The following is a 19,970-nucleotide window of genomic DNA, read 5'->3' as shown; positions in this document are numbered from 1 at the left end:
TGCAGACGTTCGCGTTATTTCTCACGAAAGTTCTTGTCATTGGCTTGGGGAATTAAACATGCTGAGCTCTCCACCGATCCTTCACCTAGTGCACGTAGCGAGGGTGCGTGTTGCCAGGCAGCATGCGCAGCTGAGGCTTTACAGAGATACCCATTGTGAGCTTCACTAGAGGAGCTCTGCTCTTCTGCCATGATCGGAGATCTCAAACACGGAAGAGCGGAAAGGAATTGGAAACGTACGTGAGATTAGGCCACATCCGCAAATTTAGGCATCTTAAAATGTTTTTTATTAATGCCAAATAAATATCAGCACAAATTTATATATGATTTATAAATTTTAAACACGTTTTTAGTTAGCGGTACTGCAGCTGATCACCGCTCCCGCATTGTGCACTCCCCCTCCCGCCCGCGCCCGCAATGAGCTTTCAAAATTTCTCCCGCGCCGCACTGCTTTGCATCGGGTCCCATGGGAGTGCAGGTCTCTACCGTGCATTTTTCATGGGGAAAGGGGTGGGGCTTCCAGAGTGGGTGTGTCAGTTAATATTGGAGAGTTTGTAACATGAAATTTTCGTTCCCAAAAAAGCAGCTTTTTGATCTACATTGGCGTACTCATCATCAAAATCTCGAGCTCCTATGCAAAAGGTTCTGAGTCCTCACTGGCGCCCCCTGCAGTTCTTAGTGTCAATAACTCTGTTCTATATAATACAATATCAGACATCTGGGTATTGACACATCCAAGATACTGATCTGATACAGTACCGTGACATCCTGACAGCCTGCTTTTAAGACAGTTTGTCTCATTTTGTGGCTGTGGATGTGTTACGAGTCCTTTCCACAACTTGACAGAAAATTAACAAGTTCTGGAACTGCCAAGTGGTTGGGCGTCTTATTTCGTACCAGCTTTTTATATATTACTGTTGGAGCAAGTTTTCTTTAGCTCCTTTTTTGAAAAGAGTCCGGTTTTGTTGAGACTTCAGTCAGTGTAAAATCTCACTAATAGCCCTCAAGAATCTCATGTTGACGTGCCTGATTTAAATAACGTATCGATAGCATAAAATTCGTCTGTCGGTCAGATTATAAAATATCAATCCGCTTGGGGACAGATTCCGCACTTCAGGTCCGCATCGGCACCGAAACCGGGTCGGGACGTCAGTAATGCTACACAGTGTGTCATAGTGCAAGTTAAAGACTTGTTTATTTGGTTTCTGTCATTGTTTTTAACCTCACCATGTTTTCCGTTGTCTCTTATCGCAGCATCATGATGAGTGGACTCCAGTGCCTGGCTCAAGAGAAGATCTGGTTCGACAAATCCAAATATGATGAGGCAGAGCGACGCTTCTACGAGGGAATAAACGGTCTGCCTTCGGCTCCTCAGGTACCTCATTATACACAGCGGAAATTGGCGCAGGTGTGCTCCGTGACCCTCGTCCTTGCTGATCTTAATCAGGCAAACCCTTGTGTAAATGCTGCCTGGTAATGCTTTATGAATTTCGATATCTCATAATAAGTGATTGTGTGTGTTCAGCTGTTATTTGTCTGTCTGTAAACAAAGAAGCAAACACAATCTCTTTTTTTCAAAGCTCTTTAATCCTCTAACGCATCGCATGGCTGCTTCAGACTGACTTAACCTGCTTGCTTTTTCTCCTGTCTGCCCCTTGCTTGCTCCTTTGACTCGGCCTTTTCTACCTCGCTGGACCCTTTCAGGAGACGGACGCTAACGGCTTCCTGCAGGACATGGTTAAAGTGCGCCAGGTTAACCAGCAACCCCTAGCCGAAGTGAGTACGAGAACACCGTACCGTCCAGAATTCACTAATCGTGCTCAAAGACCAAACGCGCCATAATATCTCATGAGCATATTATTGGAATTGGGTTGAAGCCAATCCAGTGGGAGTTAAACCATTTATTATGATATAAACAACTTGTACAGTATTTTTATTCAACTTCGATTCAAATGGCCAACCAGTCAGACTTGGTGCATATCACTGGTAAATTCAGGAGCAAGATCAATGTAATTCTCCTATTTTATATTAAACTGTGGTCAAATATCTGTAACATTCTGCATTCTCTGCAATTTTTTTACCTTGCGCAATACCAGAAAAATTCAGTTGAAATCAAGCCATTTGAGTTGAATTGGTCCGCCTCTGAAAAAACTTGGCATTTGGATTTCCCGGCAAACATTGATTTTCGTGACGTCGCGTGCGGGACGCCTCCTTCTGAATCCTACGTCAGCACTGGTTTGTTTGAGAAAACAACCTGGTGGTTTTCTGCAAATTTCTTCAACGTTATCGTGTAATTATTAAAATGGTTAACAGATGTATCGTAGGAGGGTGTAGCAACACCAATCATGATGGGATTAGTACTCATCGTTTCCCAAAAGACCGGACAATGAGAGAGAAATGGGAGCGCTCAGTCTACACAGGCTGTGCACTGAAACCGTGCAAAGCTCGCACAGCCTGCTGGCGCTTCCGCAGGTAACGTCACGAATCTGGCTCCAGACTCCCTTGGGATTTTTCCAGACGCGTTTTGTTGTTTTATTTTTTTTTCTGCTGTAGACAGATGGCCTTGTGCAAAATTACCCTTCTGGAGGAGTGTGTAAAGGGACATACTTTCATAAAAAAAAAATGAAATTGGTCCAGAATATGCCCTTTAAGACCATATTAAATAGCAGTTATATAATCATCACTGCAAGAACGTTCATGATGATGCTCCAGAAAAAAGGTTTAATAATGTGTTCAATTTACCGTATATAGCGCCTTTCTCAAAACCCAAGGTTGCTTTCCAATAATGGGCAGAAAAAAGAAAAGAAAAAAGTCCACCAAATAGAGGTCAGGATATCATTCCAGTGGTGTAGCGGCCACAGTCCCACCAAAAGTCGCACAAAAACAAGTCCCACATCTCCAGCACAGCCGCCGTGACGCTGCCAGGAACATCGCTCGAACACCACGCCCTGGATCCACAAAGCGAGCACAGAAGCACCGCCACGCAGAGCGCTGGTGTGTCCCTAGCCGCCGCCAAGCATTAAAGCACAGAGCGCTGGACAACCACGATGTTAAAATGAGCAACGAGCTCACTGCATAGCTGGGAGCACAGACAGGCTTGAATTAAAATTGTAGTGAAACCAAGTATTAATCCAATTTTTTTTTTCTTGCAATTTGCAGAATGTTTGTTAAAAGCACATCAGTAATGATTAAGTGAGAAACGGTAATGAAAAAGGAAACACTTGACTGCAAGGTCATGCTTTCAGACCTTTTACCTTATACTTGATCTTCATTGCCATGTCATGGAAAAACTAAAGTTCCTGATCTTCCATCTCCACTCCATGGGAGTCTGTGGAGCTCAATGAAAGGAACCAGAGTTCTGAATTGAGAATTTGATCGGAGTCCGTGACGTTTCCTTAAAGTCAAAACATTGCTCAATTAACAAATGTACAGTTCCAGTTAAAACTTTGGACGCTCCTTCAAATTCAACAATTTTTCTTTAGCTTTATTAATTAAGACACGTCATGTCTTAAAACTAGACGGTCTTTCGATTTCATGAAATCGGTGAAATTTAGTTCCGTCTGAAATTTGGCACTGTCCAGTCATCGTTCCCTATATCCACTAGGGAGGGCGGTTTAATTATTCTTCAAAAGGGCTCTTATTTAGTATAGACCCCTTCGCATGTTTGTAAACAAACCGACCGTTGCTTGGATGCGCGCGCAGCCTGGACCCAGAAACAATGGCGCTGCCCATAGACCGGCATTATGAGCTGTTAGATTATGCAAAACAATTGTCGTTACAAGATCGAGAATGCTACATAAATAAGTTAACTCTAACAAGTGGACATCGCCTACCGGATCCGCATTTAATTAAAGAGTGGACGGACGATGTTAGTAAGTTCCCTGGTATACAATGGCCAGATATATACTCGTACCTTATTGACAAGTGATGTGATGGCAATGTGGCTTTAGCTACAACAGCAAATACCAACACTAAACAGCAATTTGCAGGAGGTAATGGCATGAAAGGAATGATAGTGTAAAGAGTGCAGCTAAGAGAAATCAGAGCTGCGTAAAAAGCGAGAGGCAGAGAGCAGAAATGAAACTGAACGGGGCGGGAGCTAGGTTAGAGCAGTCAACGTAAGTTGGCATTTAGAGTGAGGGCACACAATTTTACCTTTCCATTCTTGCTTTAAAATTGTGATTTTCGGCATACACAAATAATGATGGCACAAAATCTGGACTGCTTGAGTCAAGCGAGACCTCTCCTGCAAACAAAACTGCATGCTAAGCTAAGTTAACATGCTAACAATATTCATTACATTGTGTAACTATGACCAGCTAATCAGACAAACGCTACCAAAGTATTTTGCTACATCAATAAACGAAGACTAGAAAGAATAAAAAAAAAGAGAGATTTAATAAATAGCCTGATCTTACCTGTGATGAAGTGGGCGCTGCAAACCCGCGCATTTTTGATGGTGCTTTCATCCCAGTCTACACGTTTGATGGGTTGTAGCCATAGACGTCGGCGGTTTTTTTTTTGGAATGGGTGAGATCGTGCTGGAATTCTGAACGTTTTAACCCCATCACTGCTACGATTCTGACACCCGACAACACAACTAGGCATCGCTGAGTCTTTTTTGGGTCCAGGCTGCGCGCGCAATTTCCGCTTACGTATGAATGACGTTTACTGCGAAGGGGTCTATTACGACGAAAGTAGGAATTTATCATAACTACCAGGATAAATCGTTTGGGCGCGAGTCTTGTTGAGGTCCGGCGTCACCATGATAAGAGTTGGCCGAGTCGCTGTCCGATTCCGAGGCCGCACGGCCAAACCAGTGAGCCACATTCACCGATTGCTTTGCAACGGCCATAGGTTCATACATGTACGGTTTCACCTCTCGATATTCAGTTTGGAGAGTTCCTGCTTCAAAATCGCTCTCGCTTTCAGACATTTTACACAACCTCTCACGACCAGAGTCCGTACACGTGTGCTCGGTTTGCAGGTGAACACAGAGCTGCTCCCAGTCTGTTTGGCTTAAATGACGTTACGACGACGGTCCCCTGGTGGTGAAAGTGCGCATAAGTGAGATGTAAACAAACCTTCAGAAATTGGGCAAAACAGTATATTTTAACCATTTTATTCAATTTTAGGGTGCAAATTAGACACCAGGAAGATTGAATTTGCGTTTTGGATTGTTCTTCTAGACCAGTGGGTCTCAAACTTTTTTCACCAAGTACCACCTCAGAAAATACTTGGCTCTCCAAGTACCACCATAATGACCAACATTAAAATACAGTAGCATAGTAGGTCTAAGTATTCATTAAAAACAAGGCGGAGGTTTTATTTAACAAGTATATTTAATATTGTTGGCCACTGTAACATTACACACACTACTTTGAACAGTAACACTGTTTAAATATAGGAAAATAAAATGCTGTACTTAAATAACGAATCAAATAAATTGGCCAAGTCTGCAACATCTGTAGTCTCATCAAGCTGTATGGTGAAATATCTACTGTTCTTAATGCGCTCAATCAGCGTCTTTTTAACATCGTCAGCCATGTCGTTTATTCTCCTTGACACGGTGTCATTTGAAAGCGGCACCAAGTTTAAAACTCTGGCAGCTTTCTCTCCACGCATGATACGTGTCATCTCTCTGGCTAATGGTAAACGCAGCAGTTCCCCGATTGTGTGCGGCTTACCGGCTCTGGTGATCAGGAGGCTGGCACGATATGAAGCTTCCTGTGCTTCGGCTACGGGTGTACCATAGGACAGAATGGTGGACTTGGACTGCTTCAGTTCATCACGTTTTCGTAAAAAAAAAAAATCCATTGGTTTGTCCTTTAGTGCTGTGTGTTTGGTTGTAAGATGCCGTTTGAGATGCGACGGTTTCATGGACTCATTGCTCAGAACGTCGCCGCATACAACACGCTGCGGCCTGGGCAGCTCCTCTGTCCTGCTTCAAATGAATCCCAGTTTTATGTGTTTTTCGTCATACTTCCTCCTCACTGGTTTCTGCCGTTTATTAGCAGTTCTGGGGCTGGTTTTGCCACTGTCGTTAGCATCTGCGCTCGGCTCACACACGTCCTCTTCAGTTCTCCCTCTCTCCTGATCCACGCTCCCATTCGCGGATTTAAGCCACGACAGTAATTTTGTCGTACTCGTCATAATTAGCAAAGCCACCTCCACCTTTTCCCATCACAGCCTTGTCTACCAATGGCGGATAACCGTCTGTCAGCGGAACCGGCGGGAATGCGTACGTACGCTACGTATGGCTACCCAGAAGCACTTGCAAACTTTTTTAAATTATTAACTTAATTTGTATCTCCTTTCATTTTCTTGTCATCGGTTGATAAGATATTTTCATCCATTTGGATATTATGGATAGTATTTCACGTTTTATTTTATTTTTTAAATTTTATTTATATTTAATTAAGTGATTCTTTGGCGTACCACTAGAATGGAGCCCGCGTACCACAGTTTGAGAATCACTGTTCTAGACAATAAAGTCGATGTTCTACATTTCACCTCCGACCCTTACCTTATGACCTTTAACGTTGATGTACTAATTTAATCATCTTCCCTAAACGCGAATCCGCAAAGCTTTAAGGCTATCCTGTTTGTATAAGTTTTAGCGCCCGTCACCAAGCAGAGCTTCGTTTGTCACCTTTGCTTATCGCTGGTTTTAAATGTCCATTAACACTTCATGTCCTCGTTTTCAGTGAAATTGTTTTACCTTCTCGCGCATGCTATGCAGTGTAAATACCATCAGCCACTCAGTCGGCTACAGAGACGACACTGATGTTAACGTTGTATGTTGTAGAGCCACTGCTTCGTGTGTGTTGGCGGCGACTGTGTCGGGGTTTTTGTTTGAGGTTTTTTTTTGCCTTGTAGCATGCATGATGATTGTGTGTATTTCTGGTAATTTTCCATGCGTGTGGATGAACAAACTTTCTTTATTCATACAGTCTTACTGGACAAACTAGACCGAAATAGTGGCGTTATATTATTTCAGATAGACTGCCACATATTGAGGCTCCAAAATGCCGCAATGTAAAGACTGATCTGTATTCGAAGGCGAGAGCTATTAACGTGACATTAAAAGAAAGCCAAGTGAAAGCTGTTTGAATGAATAAGTACTCCGTGTGTCTTCTGTTCAGTCTGTATCCGTCTTGAAATGAAACTTTTTGCGTTTTCTGAATTTGCCAATGTATTGCCTTGACTATGAATTTAAAGTGTTGTTTATGTATAAAGTGATCAATCTCGACTCTGTAAAAGGATGTTTTACAGCATTAGCCAAAATACTGAATTCTTAATTTAAAATTTTAGATTTCTATTTTATTCATCTGTTATGACCAGTTTTCCATAAAAACATAAAGCAACTTGTTTTATTAAAACAGCAAGCTGAAATAACGTGATCATGCCAGACACCCAGGTGGTGATAACACACACATCAACATGGGGCTGAACGATCTATCGTTTTCGACCGAAAATCGCGATCTCAGACGACACGATTTTGGGATCGTCAAAGCCGCGTTTTTTCTCAGTGCTCCTAAACTGACCCATGTTTCGTTTCGTCAATAAATTGTCCTCATTTTTTACACTACAGACAAAAAATTACGTTCAGGAAAGCCTTGTCGCACTCGGTGTGAAAGAATTTTGTGAATATCTCCTTCCGTTTTCGTGTAAATCCCCGTTGTTTGGAGGGAGCACTGTGAGGAAAAAGTGCGCTTTCTCTGTCTCTGTGACTATGTTCAGACTGCACCCTGAAACGACCCATATCCGATTTTTTTTGCCCATATGCGACCTGTATCCGATTTGTTATTGACAATCTGAACGACACAGATCCGATTTTTTTCACATGCGACCCAGGTCGCTTGGATATGTGGTCCTAAATCCGATGCATATCCGATATTTTCACATGCGACTGCAGTCTGACCGGACAGGTCGCATTCATGCGACCTACACGTCATCAACAAGAGACAAACGTCACTATTCTGCGTTGGCTAATCCCGCCTCTTTGGTGGAAAACAACAACATTTGTACAGTTTTCAGAATTTAAATAGACTTTTATAGAATTGATCAAGCTAATGGTGGATTTGGTAGGGACCTGGATGTTTATCTGTTAGCCTGATTAAATAAAACAGTTTCTATAACTGATTTATAACTTAAACCATCCTGTACCACATCGCCAGGTCTCGCCTCATCTCCATCGCAAACTGCACTGGTGTTTCTGCACCTTGAGCCAGCGCTGAGAGAAGTTGCAGAATTCAGCTGGCTATAAACAATCTAAATAAATATTTATAAAAATGTAGAAAAAGTTTATTAATATGACGAAATAAATGTGTGCAAATTATTAAGCCTGAATTAAGAGTTTGGTAATACAGCGGCCGTATCCCAAATGACTGCCTACTGAAGCTCGAGTGCACTATATAGAGTTTAAAAATCCATTCCTTCCTAGTAACATGTAGTGCACTTGTATAGAAATTAGAGAGACATTTAGGAGTCAACCCTCGTTACCAGGCTACACGTTTTCATTTCAGTTCAGAAACAAAAACACACGAGACCTCACACTTTAACACTAACCAGATAATTAAACAAACAAAAAAAGAAAATCATTAAACTTGAAGAGTGCGCTTTTTTTTTTTGTTGTTTACGTATTACGTAGATGTGCTTATTACGTGTCAATTTGCGCATGCGGGACACTTTTGGGTCGTTTTCCGTTCATATTGGAGATCGCATACAAGTCTCATAATTGGTAATGTGAACAGCCTAACAAAAAAATCGGATTTCACAACAAATCGGATATGGGTCGTTTCAGGTTGCAGTCTGAACGTAGTGAGTGTCTGAGCGCGCGGGTGGGGGAGGGGCTGCTCGCTCACTCTCTCACACACAGGAGGGAGGGGCCCTGCAATAGCGACTGCTACAGCCACTGCATCACTCTTATTTCCCACAGGGGAATTGTTGGCTCTAGTTATAATTTATAATGCTTATGTACATTCTTTTACAAAAGTGCAATATTTTGATGCTGCTGAGCCATTGATCAACCTTTTTTATGTCTGATATGTTGTAGATGGGAAAAGTAAAAGAAGCAAAAGTTTACTTAAGAAAGATGGCTCTCTTATTATTTTAAGTTATTATAACTTGTTCCTCAGGCACTCAATGTTAATAAACAGGCCTACATTTGAAATCTGTTGACCTCAGTTTTCATTCTTGCATTAGCTTTATGGAATTCATTGTATTAATTAATTTGCACTGAAACTTGATTTAAAGAAAAAAAATCGTGGTCGAAATCGCAATATCTGCCAGAAAAATCGCAATTCAATTTTTTTTCTTAAAATCGTTCAGCCCTACATCAACACCTGGAAAATTCCAAGTGCCCCTCACTGCAGGACAAAGTCCATGAGGCGGAGTCAGATCGGATCCACGAGAAGTCCAGGGTGCGGAGTGTGTTCCGGGCTGGTTTAACGTAGAACACCTTACGTTCCAGTCCTGCAGCCAAAAACAAGAATATTAGTCAAGAACAAGTTCCTATTAAAGTGGCCAGTGAGTGGATTCCGAGTCGAGAAAGATTGTGAAAATTTTATACACGTGGCGATGTTTTACTAATTCATTCCTTCATTTTATTTTAGTTAAATCCTGGCCATGTGAGCTCTGTACTGTCCATTATCATCAGATGCAGATGGTTTCAGTAGCTGAAGCGAGAGTGACGTATTAATAAAAATCAGGCCATGCTATTTGAATGATTTAGTAAAGCGTGGTCATTAATTATTAAAATAAAGGAAGGAATAGATATCTTGGGAGCGAATTGGTAAAACATGGCTGTGTCATGAGCAGGGCTGTGAAAGACTGTCTGCTAAAATAAAAAAAAAATATATATATTTTTCACGGTCCGGTTTCTATCAAATCCTGCGCTCTGATTGGCTGGCGAGCAGGTCCGTATCCTACGATACAGACCCCGGTTATGGACCTCCTGGCGACTCGCTCGTTCACAATAGCAACAAACATCGTAGCAATTTTTGTCAACATTTATTTTCGCATTTCTCAGGAGAATAGCATTAATTTTACAGCATGGATAGCGATAACGACAGTGTTCACAGTGAAAGCGAGTTTTACTACCCTGAGGAAGAAGAAATAAAAGAAAGCATTTCAGGACAAAGCTAAAAACCTGTAACTGTTGCTAACGCCGAGCAAAAACATGGCTGAATCCTGAATGACTCCTATTTGTATAAATAGGGGAATACATAGGCGGCAAAATGTAGTTTTTTTTTCCTGCCATGGAAGTGCACTTGTATACCGAGGAGGAAGCAATTTGCTTTATAGCCGTGAATGAGGATTCAAAATCTCGGCTCGGGCTCGGTTTTCCCTTTCGGGCGCTCTCGTTTTCTGTTAGAATTTGGTAAAGGGAAAAAAAAAATTATTTACCAGCTTAAGGTCGGTCCGTATAGTCAAATACCGAGCCCAGAGGGCCTCGCTCAGTACTTTCAAGACCTCGGTCACGGTATTTCACGATATGGACCTCCCAGCTGGTAAATAACACACACTTTTTCATAGCCACAGTAATAAATTGATAAGTTGCTTGTGGTCTCTTCATAAATAGTTAGGTTGCTCATAATAATCTGTAATATGTTCATTTGTCTAATTTTATATGTAAAATACTCTCTTGTTCTTCCTGTATTTTTGAGAGAATACTGTAAAGACACTCATGTGTATGCTTTTGTTTTTTGGGTTTTTTTTTTTTCCCCCCCTCCTCTCGTGTTTCCTGCTGTGGGGTTGTGTGTGTGTGGGCAGGTGAAGGCAGCACTGCATTCTGGTAAAGCACACTCCCGTCCTCAAAAGCATCGTGAGCGCAAGTCTGTAAGTGCCACAGCACTCCGGGCCTCGCATGGGACAGACGCAGGAGCGGAACACGCACTCTTTCTGCTTCACCGTGTGTGAGATGTGTGCACGTGTGTTGCTGACCACAAGTGCATGCTGTGGTTACAGGCTGAGCGCTTCACACTCAGCAGCAGTACATTGTTTTATACAACAAGGACTTTAGATCAGATTGTTCCTGAACCGAACGGAGTCTCCAGATTCAGCGCTAAAGCTGTAAACAGGATAGTTTTACTGTATACTTCTCAGGACGGACAGAGATGTTTTCTAGCTTTTGCGTTCGAGAGAGAAAAGGAGAAGATTAGAATTTGTTTTCATGGATGTTCCACAACATCAAACGGATGAACACTTATGTATGACATTCTTTAACGAATGCAGAATTTTAATGCTTGGCAAATTGCCGTGATTTAATAGATGCACGGTTTTTGGAAAGCATCACACCACATGTTCATCGTTGATGATTTTCCTATAACAGCACATCCTAATGAGGTTTATTCCTGACATAAAATCTATATCTGGTTACTGAATGACTCCCTTTGCGCTTGCTTTGTATCCCGTGGTGTTCTGTGATCTAATCAGTATTCTCTATTTGTGGGAAGGAATCTCATTCCTCCTGTGCAGGAAGTAAATCATAGTGGTCGAGGCAGATGTGTGGAAATGAGCCAGCTGTTGACTTTATATATCATTCCTCTGTACTTTTCTTTCATGTCAACTCCAAGTCTGTTTCTCTCCAACATCCCACTGGGATTTCTGTTGCACACGTGATGTTCGGGTCATTTGGAGTTGAACAACCAAAGTAAAACTAAAACCACACGTTTAGAGAAACGCGTCGAGGTTTTGTTGCTGCTTTGTACTCCACTTAGAATGCCGATTACCTCGCTCGCTACGGAGTAAGCAGGACGACGTATTGTTTTCAGTCGGGTCTTTTTGTGAGCAGTATTACGGGAAAACGGCTGGACCAATCTTCATGAAACTTTCAGGATGGATGGGCGTTGGTCTCAAATAGAACCTCCAATGTTTTGAGGGTCATCTGGTCAAGGTCACGGTGACCAAAAAGTTTTAAAAAAAAAAAGCAGGAGCGCTGGCTCAAAGACTCCTCCCACGAACATGCTGATTGGATCACTACCTGCTTCATTTGCATACACTGTGCTGTCATTGGATGGTTTATTGGTTCATTTGCATATGCAAAAGACTGGGTTTGGGCCACACCCACTTTTAAACCCCATTGATCAAAACTTCCCCGCTCTGACATTTATTATTACCTCGCCTGTTACGGACTAGACTAAAGAAACCGCTTTCGGACATGTTTATGCTTATTACAGCAGAGCTCTCAAAAGTAGCCGGTCAGCGGTGGCAAATCGCCGTCTGTAGTAGGATTTGCCGCCGTCTAGTTTTCACTGATACCCCTTTTCCACCAAATCAGTTCCAGGGCTGGTTCGGGGCCAGTGCTGGTTCACAACTCGTTCAACTTGTGAGCCAACTGAGAACCAATTTGCTTTTCCATAGCTCGCGGTGCTAAGGGAAGACGCGTCATTACGTCGATGTTTACGTCAGTTATGTCGTTGCATACGTCATTACGTCGCTACGTTTTCATAAACCTTGGCGCGAATATCGAAGCAAAAACAACACGGAAGAAGCAGCAACAACAACAATAATAATGGATGACTTCGCGTTTGTACAGCTGCTGCTTCTCGTCGCTAAAAAATGGCGATCTTTCGCGGTCTTGTTATTGTTGTTGGTCTTAACAACTCCGCCCCCCCGCTGACGTAAGCGGTTCTTTCCTCTGGCCCAGCAGAGAGTTGGTGCTAGCCTGGAACCGGTTTTTCTGGCCCCAGAGCCAGTTCTTTCAGTGGAAACAGAAAAAAGGGGCAACAGTAACAAAAAATGTTTTTGTTTACATATCTGTACAAAACTAAGCAGCGTGCGATGTGAAACTAAGTTTCATTCGACTAAATAATATCCAGGGTTTCCACTGGTGCTTGTCGTACTCGTCACTGACGAACATAATCCGTCAGTGACGAAGAGAAAATTACTAGCAATCGTCATGGTGACGAATGTGTGTTGTCGTTATCATGTGTCATCTTTTATAGAAATCCCTCCTTTTGTTGAAACCCAACCCCAGTGAAAAGACTTTGAGAAGCCGGAATGAACGCATGCTTGTGAACAATAATAATCGACGACACACAATGACCACGTGAGCGCTAAGCTTTTGACCAATCACAGTCAGCCTGGTGTGGGGCTTGGAATTATCTGTGTGAACAAAACGGTGGCGCAGTCTAAACTGGCGATAATTTTTGGGAGTGATGATTTTCTTCAAGCACTGAAGATGATTTAAGGGCTGAAACAGCCACAGGGAAGACGCACCGAGAGCCCCGACTGTCCCCGAGCACATCGGACAGAGTCGGTAATACAGGGGTCGGTGCTTAAAAAAAATAAAGCTAAACTGAAAGCGCTGTCAGCTAGCAAACGACCTAAAGGAGCTCTGTTTCAGGGCCAGAGCCCCTGGGTATTTTCACCCTCAAAAAAAAAAAAAAGTAAGATATTTCATAGAAAACAACTGACTTGGATTTCATCTGGGATTTTGAGTGTTGTAGTATAATAATGTAGCTTAGAATGTGCGTCTTTGTGATCCTACAGGAGAGAGCTGTGTGAGTGAGAAATGATATTTTTATTAAACTGACGATTAATTTTACGAGTGACGTTAAGTCAGTGGACACGTGCCTCAGTTTCCTGAGACATTATGGGTGTTTAATAATAGTCAGAAACTGAAGTGAATGACAGATTTAAAATAAAAAGAGCAGTGCACAAATCAGTGATGGATGTCATAACCTGTGAATGTATATGGGTGATGTTTCTTGTAAAGTTAGATATAACCTCGCCAATCTATCTATGCCAATCACCCTTAAAAAAAAAAAATACAAGCCTCCAGGAAAGCTGGACTGAGCCCCCGGTCTGTTCAATAGCTCGAATAGAAACGGACTCCATTTTGCTGTTTACAATAAATTGGAAATTCCTCCTCGAAAGCCTTGAAATTGTCTCAAATAAACCCAGTTTTCCACTTTTCTCGGCAATGGTGAAGGGTTTCAACTTTTTTAATCGTACTCTCCTTGTCTCTGCCTCGTACCCTTTTATTCCCGTAAACTTTGAGACCACTGTTACAGAGAGAAAGTGTGTTCCACTGAGCTCTAGCGCTGGGCCATTTCCAGGACATAAGAGATTCGGTCATGGCAACAGCGTGTGTATGTCAGCCTCGGTTCGGAGGTTTACTTGGTATATTTTTCTTCTGTGATTGTTCGTTTTTGGATTACGCTTCATTTTTGTGGTTACTGCCTCATAGAGTAAATACAGATGCTATTACTGTATGGACATGGGATCAGAAAACAATTTTATTTATAAGCAGTAGCCACATGTACCCATAGGGTACCTATTTTAATTTTTTTTTTTTTTTTGCGCGATATCTTCCTTCATGTTCATCATAAGTGCTACCAGGCGAGGTTTGTTTTACCTGGCAACACTTGTTTATTTTGCCCTCGTGCATGGTGTGTGTTACACTGAGAGCTTAGCATTAATGCAGTGTATCAGAAACATTCTGCACTCTTGTTTTGTTCCTCCTGGAAGTTAGAGACTCTTATTGTCTGTCTTGTTCTCGCCTTTAGAGTCAGAATGCCAGTAAATCGGAAGATCAGAGCGAGCTGGTCTCACGCGTCAAGAACCTGGAGCTGGACAACAAGAACCTCCACAAAGGTGTGTTTGGGCTTGTTTTTATATCCTGGTGAGCACCTAATGTCTCCAAAATAATAAGAAACCCTGACATTGATGCACAGTGATGCCCTAAAAGGTGCATTTTTATTAAAAAAAAAAAAAAAAAGAGGGAGGGTGCTTTGGCTACTGAGGGTGAGGTTAGGGTTAGGTTAAATTATGTCATTGGACCTATAATAAGACTGCAAGTGTGTGTGTGTGCTGAAACTATATCTACAAAATGAAACTATCTGCTTTGGAAACTTTCCTAGAAAGGAAATGTTCTTTTAGGATTGTTTTTAACACCTTAAATGGTTTCCTCAAAGTAATGAAATTAAAGAACCCTTAATGGTGGTTTTTTTTTTTTTTTTTAATAAATCTTTATATATAATTCCTAATGAGTTCCTGGGGCAGCACGGTGGTGTAGTGGTTAGCGCTGTCGCCTCACAGCAAGAAGGTCCTGGGTTCGAGCCCTGGGGCCGGCGAGGGCCTTTCTGTGTGGAGTTTGCATGTTCTCCCCGTGTCCGCGTGGGTTTCCTCCGGGTGCTCCGGTTTCCCCCACAGTCCAAAGACATGCAGGTTAGGTTAACTGGTGACTCTAAAAATTGACCGTAGGTGTGAATGTGAGTGTGAATGGTTGTCTGTGTCAGCCCTGTGATGACCTGGCGACTTGTCCAGGGTGTACCCCGCCTTTCACCCGTAGTCAGCTGGGATAGGCTCCAGCTTGCCTGCGACCCTGTAGAAGGATAAAGCGGCTACAGATAATGAGATGAGATGAGTTCCTTTGGTGGCTGAGATGAATCATGACATTCAAGTTAACAGTACAACTTTGTTTATACCAAAACATTGCTGAATGCTTGAATCTGATTGGTCAGATTATGTTAAACAAAATATCAAAAATAAAAGTAAATTTTGGGGCGTCGTGGCTAAGGCGCCAATACCATAAATCCGGGGACCCAGGTTCGATTCTGACCTGAGGTCATTTCCCGATCCCTCCCCGTCTCTCTCTCCCACTCATTTCTTGTCCTGTCTCTACACTGTCCTATCCAATAAAGGTGAAAAAAGCCAAAAAAAATCTTTAAAAAAATAAATAAAAGTAAATTTTTTTTTTCTGTAGCACTTTTCATACAGAGACTGTAGCTCAAAGTGATTTACATTAAAAGATGAGACAAAATGTATAACGTGAACGTCATGATAAACTCTTTAAAAGACAACATTGACAAAATGGAAGGAAAGAAAAGAAAGTAATTATGGTGAGGGGAACAAAAATAAGATAACTGTATCGAAATAACTAGCTGTATGCTAAATTGAAAAGGAATGCTTTTAGCTGACGTTTAAAGATATTGACGGAGTCTGCCTCCCTGAGATTTTTTGGTAAAGTATTCCACAGTTTGGGTGCATAGTGGACAAAGGGGGGTATACTGGCTTACCTCTGTCTGTCCATATCTCCATCCATCTGAAACGCCCTTTTTCTCAGCAGCCGCAAACCGTAGCCACTTGGTACCAAACCGTTTTCAGGTCTATTGCACATTAACTTCCTGTTTACCAACTGAAAGTATTTATGAAACCTATAGCGTGGATTTACGAAATTTTCGTAACACTTTTCTCAGCAACTACAAATCACAACTGCTTGATATTTGGTACCGAGCTTCAGCTTGGGGTTCTGTACCGTGTATATCGTTTACAGGTCTGTCGCACATCGACTTCCTGTTTACTGACTGAATGTATTTATGAAACATACAGGGTGGATTTTTGACGCTATTTCAAGAAGCAAAATGCCATTTAAAAATGACAGTTTCCCAGGATGCTGTTTGAAATCCCTGGGGAGAGACGCTGCTCTTTACTTACTCGTTTCAGGGTTAATTATTTGTTTAAGTCAACATTCATAATAAGCGTCCTATTCCTTCGATCACTTGCGTTTTGATATAAGCGAGAGCAGCAGGGGGATACGTAAGTGAGCAGTAGCTCACAGTTGATCTTGTTTTGAGGGATTATTGGGACATTTACTAAACCAGCTGTGGAGGACCCAAGGTTGATATATTTTTTTTTTTTTTTTTTTTTTTTTTTTCTCAAGCAATCTACAAATCCCAGGTTTATATTAACACTCGTAATAAGTCTAACAGGTTTCTATAGTAACACATGGACTTGTCTGGAGGATATTCAGCATTAGGGGTGTGCATTGGCACAGCCCTCACGATTCAATTCGATTATGATTCGGAGGGTAACGATTCGATTCAATCCGATTCTACGATGCATTGTGATGCGTTAAAATTTTACTGAAAGCAAGGCAAACTTTTCAGTAGTCATGAGGCAGTCAGATACTGAACAACATTTTATTGGCTGTTGTGTGTATCACTCCTGTTTTAAACAAAATAAAATTGAGTGTTATAGAGTTTCAAATATGAAAAAGAAAATAAATTACAGCTGTTTAGTGTTTTTAGCGTTAATAATAACCTGTCTCTCGCAGTCCTCTTCCTCCGCCTCAGCCATCTTGCTAAGCTAGTGCTCTCTCGACTGGTGTGCAGCTACAGACTGCGCATGTCTGTGATGTTGCTCCGGAAATGCCCACGGAAGTTTTTTTTTTTTAAATACGCTGAATCGATCTGGCATGTTGCCGAATCGATGCTGAATCGTCCATGCCCCGCATTGCGATGTATTGCCGAATCGATTATTGTTGACGCCACTATTCAGCATCATTTAAGACCAATAATAAACATGTTTTAAGTGGGGTTTTTTTTTTGGTTTTTTTTTTGGGACAATGGAAAAATATTTAGGAAAGATTTGTCCATATCAGTGCTTTGGGGTTAAAGGTGAAATAGGTAATTGTTTTTCTTTCGAGTACAAATAACGTGGAAAATTATATAGAAATGGTTAAATATAATTTAAACCATTTGGCTCAGAACAAGTGTATTACATAGCTGGGAAAAAAACCCAGTCTGGAATGTTTGATTATATTTTTATTGGCCTCCTGTCAGTGTTCAGCTAAATCTAGTAGACCCATTGTAAGTTTTGGGGGCGGAGCTTTATGTACATGAGTCAAAATGGGGTGGGTTCAGTGGCTGACTTTTTAAAAAAAAATTTCATTTAAGCATTAGTGATCTTTTTGTCCCCACAAATCTTTCCTAATGAACCTTTAAGGTGTTCGTTTAAGTTATTTCTGATGGAAGGAATCCTGTTTCATGGATGCTCCAAACCATTGATGTAACTATAGACGGATAAAAACGTCTGACTAAATGATAATACTAGCGACCAGCAGTTAAAGCCGTCTCATAACCAGCTTCCAGCGTTTTTGTTGGAATAATGAAACGTGTACACAGGATGTGAGATGTAGGTCTGGCCACGCCCCCTTCTTTTCCTCCCTGAGAGTCATGGGTAATACTGTGATTGGTTGGTGATGGGGGGGAACGATAGAATGATGGGATTTTACACCGTATCTCACAAGATGTATATTATTTAATGACTTGGTGTACCTGTGTGGTGTTATGTTTGGGTTAGTGGTGGATGACCTGAGGGCCATGCTGTCCAAACTAGAGAGCAGACTGTCCACACTGGAGAAGAGTCCGGGTCAGGCTCCCAAAGCAGCGGCCGCTCCACAGGTGAGCAAAAACGGCACATACGCTCACGAGACACGCACGTAGTCCAAATCCTGCAGTGTGTCGGTAATGCGTACTGAAGTACTACAGTAAGTCTCTATTAAGGTGTTTGTGAAATGGAACCCAAAGTAATTATATTATACATTAGTTTTCTCATCTGCTTTCTGGATGTGTTGTACTCTGGTCAGATATCATTTCTCTCACAGAGCTCTAACACGGAGTTATTCTCGCTCACTTTAGGCTGCTCCAGCACCGAAACCCAAAGTGGTGGTAGAAGAAGAGGACGATGACATTGACCTGTTCGGCAGCGACGACGAAGACGAAGAGGCCGAGCGCATTAAAGCACAGAGGGTGGAGGAGTACGCAGCGAAGAAGGCTAAAAAACCCGCCCTCATCGCCAAGTCCTCCATCATACTCGACGTCAAACCCGTACGCACTCGGATTGTTGCTGCTTTAGAGCCGTCTCTCATGAACCAGTGCATTATTATTCTAATAAATATTTATTACTTGAATTAATTCACTTATTTTTTACAAAATTATTAAGTTGTATCTATTTGTTCATTTATTTATTTGATTATTTGTTTTATTGAATCCCTTTGTTTCCTCCTATCATACAAATAAATGCATTGTTTTACTAGTATTTATTTTTTCAATTATTGTAATCTATATATTTATCTTTTTAGTTTCTTCATCCCAAATATATTATTATTATTATTATTATTATTATTATTATTATTATTATTAACTTAAAATAATACAGTACAAGAATTGAGTATTTTTATTCAAATTTGATTTATATATTTCTTTTTTCTTCATCCCTAATATAAATGCATTAGTATTATTTTAAGTCATAATGTATTTTAATTTATTTATCTATCTAGCCATCTTTTTTCTTCCTCCCTTCTTTCCTTTCTTCCTGTTCTATTCTACAAGAAGTTTCAGACAAATACATAATTTTTTTATATTATTGTTAAAATATATTTTTAGGTATTAGTCATACAAATAAATGCGTTATTGCGTTTATTTTTAAAAAAGGATCTATTTTTATTTATTTATTTATTTATTTATTTATCCCACTCTCTCAGTGGGATGATGAAACAGACATGGCCAAGCTGGAGGAGTGTGTGCGTTCGGTGCAGATGGACGGTTTGCTCTGGGGTGCCTCCAAACTGGTACCCGTTGGTTACGGCATCAAGAAACTGCAGATCAACTGCGTGGTGGAGGACGACAAAGTCGGAACCGATGCACTCGAGGAGGAAATCACCAAGTTCGAAGACTACGTGAGTGCCGAGCTGATCCCAGACCGTTAGCGTAGTACAGAACGTAGCACAAGCGACAAATGAGGACCGTTTTTAAAAACATTTTTTTCCATTTTGTGTACAGGTCCAGAGTGTTGATGTTGCTGCTTTCAACAAGATCTGAGCTTTTGCTCGACAATCAACTCATCACCTCATTTCAAAAGGCTGCCTGCTGCTTTTCTATTGCACAGTTACCAATAAACAGTTACAAAGCCTTACAAACGGAGTCTTGTGTATTTTTATTAATGCCATATACAAGTAGCGATACAGTATGTGTATTTCATGAAGGTTTTCAGTCATGCAGTTTATTTGAAATTGTCAGTTAGTAATAAGTCCCAGCTGTTGGACTTGTGGTATTTTGAGGATGATTTGCTATCAGAGAAAATGAAATGATGTGAATTTCTCAACATTTTGAACCAGTGAAGCTCAAGCAAACTCCAGCAGAGGTGCCAACATTTATGGTCAGCCGTAGCATTTATGCT

At 41.3% G+C, this 19,970-nt stretch overlaps 1 protein-coding gene across 4 annotated transcripts in view; it reads left to right on the top strand.

Moving 5' to 3' along the window:
- Positions 1 to 19,710, top strand: part of eef1da (eukaryotic translation elongation factor 1 delta a (guanine nucleotide exchange protein)) — a 38,366-nt gene extending 18,656 nt beyond the window's left edge. For 2 of the 4 annotated variants that reach the window (XM_060906386.1, XM_060906383.1), the window contains exons 2-8: positions 1,254 to 1,374; positions 1,704 to 1,775; positions 14,516 to 14,603; positions 18,093 to 18,193; positions 18,431 to 18,619; positions 19,276 to 19,470; positions 19,574 to 19,710. In XM_060906386.1, coding sequence (XP_060762369.1) covers positions 1,258 to 1,374; positions 1,704 to 1,775; positions 14,516 to 14,603; positions 18,093 to 18,193; positions 18,431 to 18,619; positions 19,276 to 19,470; positions 19,574 to 19,612 — 801 coding nt within the window. In that variant the 5' untranslated portion in view covers positions 1,254 to 1,257 and the 3' untranslated portion in view covers positions 19,613 to 19,710. Of the gene's footprint in view, positions 1 to 1,253; positions 1,375 to 1,703; positions 1,776 to 10,775; positions 10,842 to 14,515; positions 14,604 to 18,092; positions 18,194 to 18,430; positions 18,620 to 19,275; positions 19,471 to 19,573 lie in introns of those variants that run through there. The other 2 variants (XM_060906384.1, XM_060906385.1) reach the window with 2 other exon arrangements.
- Positions 19,711 to 19,970: the final 260 nt, after the last annotated feature.

This window comes from Neoarius graeffei, chromosome 23, assembly GCF_027579695.1.
Source record: "Neoarius graeffei isolate fNeoGra1 chromosome 23, fNeoGra1.pri, whole genome shotgun sequence".
Lineage (NCBI taxonomy): Eukaryota > Metazoa > Chordata > Actinopteri > Siluriformes > Ariidae > Neoarius > Neoarius graeffei.
The sequence above is the reverse complement of the archived record's forward strand: the minus strand, read 5'-3'. Positions and strand labels throughout refer to the sequence as shown.